General features: G+C 40.8%; 1 protein-coding gene across 1 annotated transcript in view; it reads left to right on the top strand.

The window, feature by feature from the left end:
- The window catches only part of LOC119576443 (putative tyrosinase-like protein tyr-3), a 13299-nt gene that overhangs the window by 2883 nt on the left and 7916 nt on the right, over nt 1-2500 (top strand). The window contains exon 2 of the mRNA XM_037924155.1: nt 1832-1948. Coding sequence (XP_037780083.1) covers nt 1832-1948 — 117 coding nt within the window. The remainder of the gene's footprint in view (nt 1-1831; nt 1949-2500) is intronic.

Below are 2500 nucleotides of genomic sequence, written 5' to 3' on the forward strand. Positions count from 1 at the left end.
CTTCCCTCTTCCTTTTCCCTCTCTCTCCCCCCTCTCTCCCCCCCCTTTTCTCTTTCCTCCCCCCTTTAAAAAATTAAATCCCCCTGAAGTTCCCGAAACGCCCGTGAAGTTGCGAGTGTCCCTTCGCGCAACAGGATTTCAGTTCGGAGTTGTTGCTAGGAGTTGATAGAGATCGCAGGAACCGAGGAATCCTGAAGCCTTTTGCTCTCGACTCGCGCCTGCCGGGGTCGCGTTTGTTTCTGGGTGTTTGTTTTTGGTGTGTGGAGTTTGTTTGTTGTTGTGTTTGGTGTTTTGTTTTTTTTGTTTTTTTGTTTGCTTGTTTTGTGTGTGTGTGTGTGTGTGTGTAGAATGTGTTTTGTCTTGTTAGTTCTCTCTCTTTTTTGTTCCTTGTGCCTTCTCTCTGTCTTTACTCTCGTACTTCTCTTATTCTCATTTTCATTCTTTTTTTTTTCCTTTCTTTCCTTCTTTTTATTTCTCATTCCTCCTTTTTCTTTTTCTTCTTCTCCTTCTCCTTCTTTTTCACCATTTCACCCCTTCTCCTCCTTCTCCTTTCCTCCCCTTCTCCCCCTCCTTCCTCCTTTTTCTCCCATACCATCCACCTCTTTCTTCTTCTTCTTCTTCCTTCCTTCCTCCTCCTCCCCCTCCTTCTTCTCCTTCCTTTATGCGGCGACCCTGATAAGTAATAAAAAAAAATGCAAAACCACCCTTGGAAATCCCCAGCTTCGTTTTGCCTCCGCGGGTCAGACGCCCCTCGACCTATATATATGTATCCCTCTAGGTAGTAGCAGGTTCTCAGCCGTGGTATTTAAGTACTGGGGGAGCTCTTAGTTACGGTATTTACGTATCTGGGGTTCGCAGTCATGGTAGTTAAGTACTGAGGGAGTTTTCAGCCGTGGTATTTAAGTACTGGGGTCGTTGTTGTGGTGGTATTTAAGTACTGGCGTCGTTGTTGTTGTGGTAATTAAGTACTGGCAGGCTCTCAGTCGTGGTAGTTAAATACTGGAGGTTCTCAATGGTAATATTTAAGTACTGAGGGGTTTTCAGTCGTCATATTTCACATTGGCAATGTTCTCAGTCGTCCATGAAAAAAAAAAGGGAAAAGAGAAAGAACGAGAAAGAGAAATGAACTGAATGGATAAGTAAACGAAAATGTAGAGAAATTAGAGAGAGAAAGAGAAAAAACGATAAATTGATAGAGAGATGAATAGATGAGATATATCCTTAGGTCGTCAAAGAAATACACCAATTCATAAATAGATAGATGATAATAGAATTAAGAATAGATATAGATGATAAATATAAAATAGATGTAGATAATATAGAATTATGTTATGAATAAGTAAGTTGTGAAATAAAGATATAGTTCTTCACATGGTAATTATTATTAGTTATTGTTGTTGTTAGTCTTTTTTATTAATGTTGTTGTTGTTATGATTGTTATGCTGTTTTGTTTTTGTTTTCATTGCTGCCATTATTACCGTTATTATATTTTTTTTTTTTTTGCGGGGTTTATATTTTATTTTGTTATATTCTTTTTCATTATTTTTTATACTGTTTTAAAATTTTATTAATATTAAATACCATCATTGTCATTTTTAAAAAACCTTTTTTAACACCCCCCATTTTAACACCTTTTACATAACACCCCCCAATTTAAACCCTTTTTTAACACCCCCAATTTAACACCTCATTTATTTAACCCCTTTTTTAACACCCTCCAATTTAACCCCCTTTTTAAACACCCCCCCATTTTAACCCCCTTTTTTAACACCCCCAATTTAACCCCTTTTTTAACTGACCCCCTTTTTTAACCTCTCCTTCCTCCCCCCAGCGTGCAGCGACCGCCACTCGTCGTGCCCCGTCTGGGCGAACCGAGGCGAGTGCTACAAGAACCGCGGCTACATGCACATCCACTGCGCCGATTCCTGCGACCAGTGCGTCGTGCAAGGTCAGTAAGAAGGGGAAGAGTAGGAGGGAAAGGGAGGGGAAGGGAAGAGGTGGGATGAGGGGAGGGGTTTGAATGGAAGGTGAAGGGGAAACGGGCAGGGGAAGGGGGATGAAGGAGGGAGGACGGGGGTGGGGGTTTTTGTCTTTTTTTTTCTTTCTTTCTTTCTTTCTGTCTCTTTCTCTCTTCCTTTCTCCCCTTTCTCTTTCTCTCTCCTCCTCCCCCCCCCCCCACTCTCTCTCTCTCTCTCTCTCTCTCTCTCTCTCTCTCTTTCTTTCTCTCTCTCTTTCTCTTTCTTTTTCTCTCTCCTTCTCTCTCCTCTCTCTCTCTCTCTCGTCTTTCTCTCTCTTTCTCTCTCTTTCTCTCTCTCTCTCTCTCTCTCTCTCTCTCTCTCTCTCTCTCTCTCTCTCTCTCTCTCTTCCTTCTTATTCTTATTATTTTTCTAATTCCTATTCTCACTGTTTTTTCGTTTCTTTTTCTTTCTTTCTTTTCTTTTTTCTTCGTCTTTTTCCCTCTTCTTATTCCTTTTCTTCTTATTTTCTCCCATTCTTCCTT

The sequence above is a fragment of the Penaeus monodon genome, chromosome 8 (genome assembly GCF_015228065.2).
Source record: "Penaeus monodon isolate SGIC_2016 chromosome 8, NSTDA_Pmon_1, whole genome shotgun sequence".
NCBI classification, from domain to species: Eukaryota; Metazoa; Arthropoda; class Malacostraca; order Decapoda; family Penaeidae; genus Penaeus; species Penaeus monodon.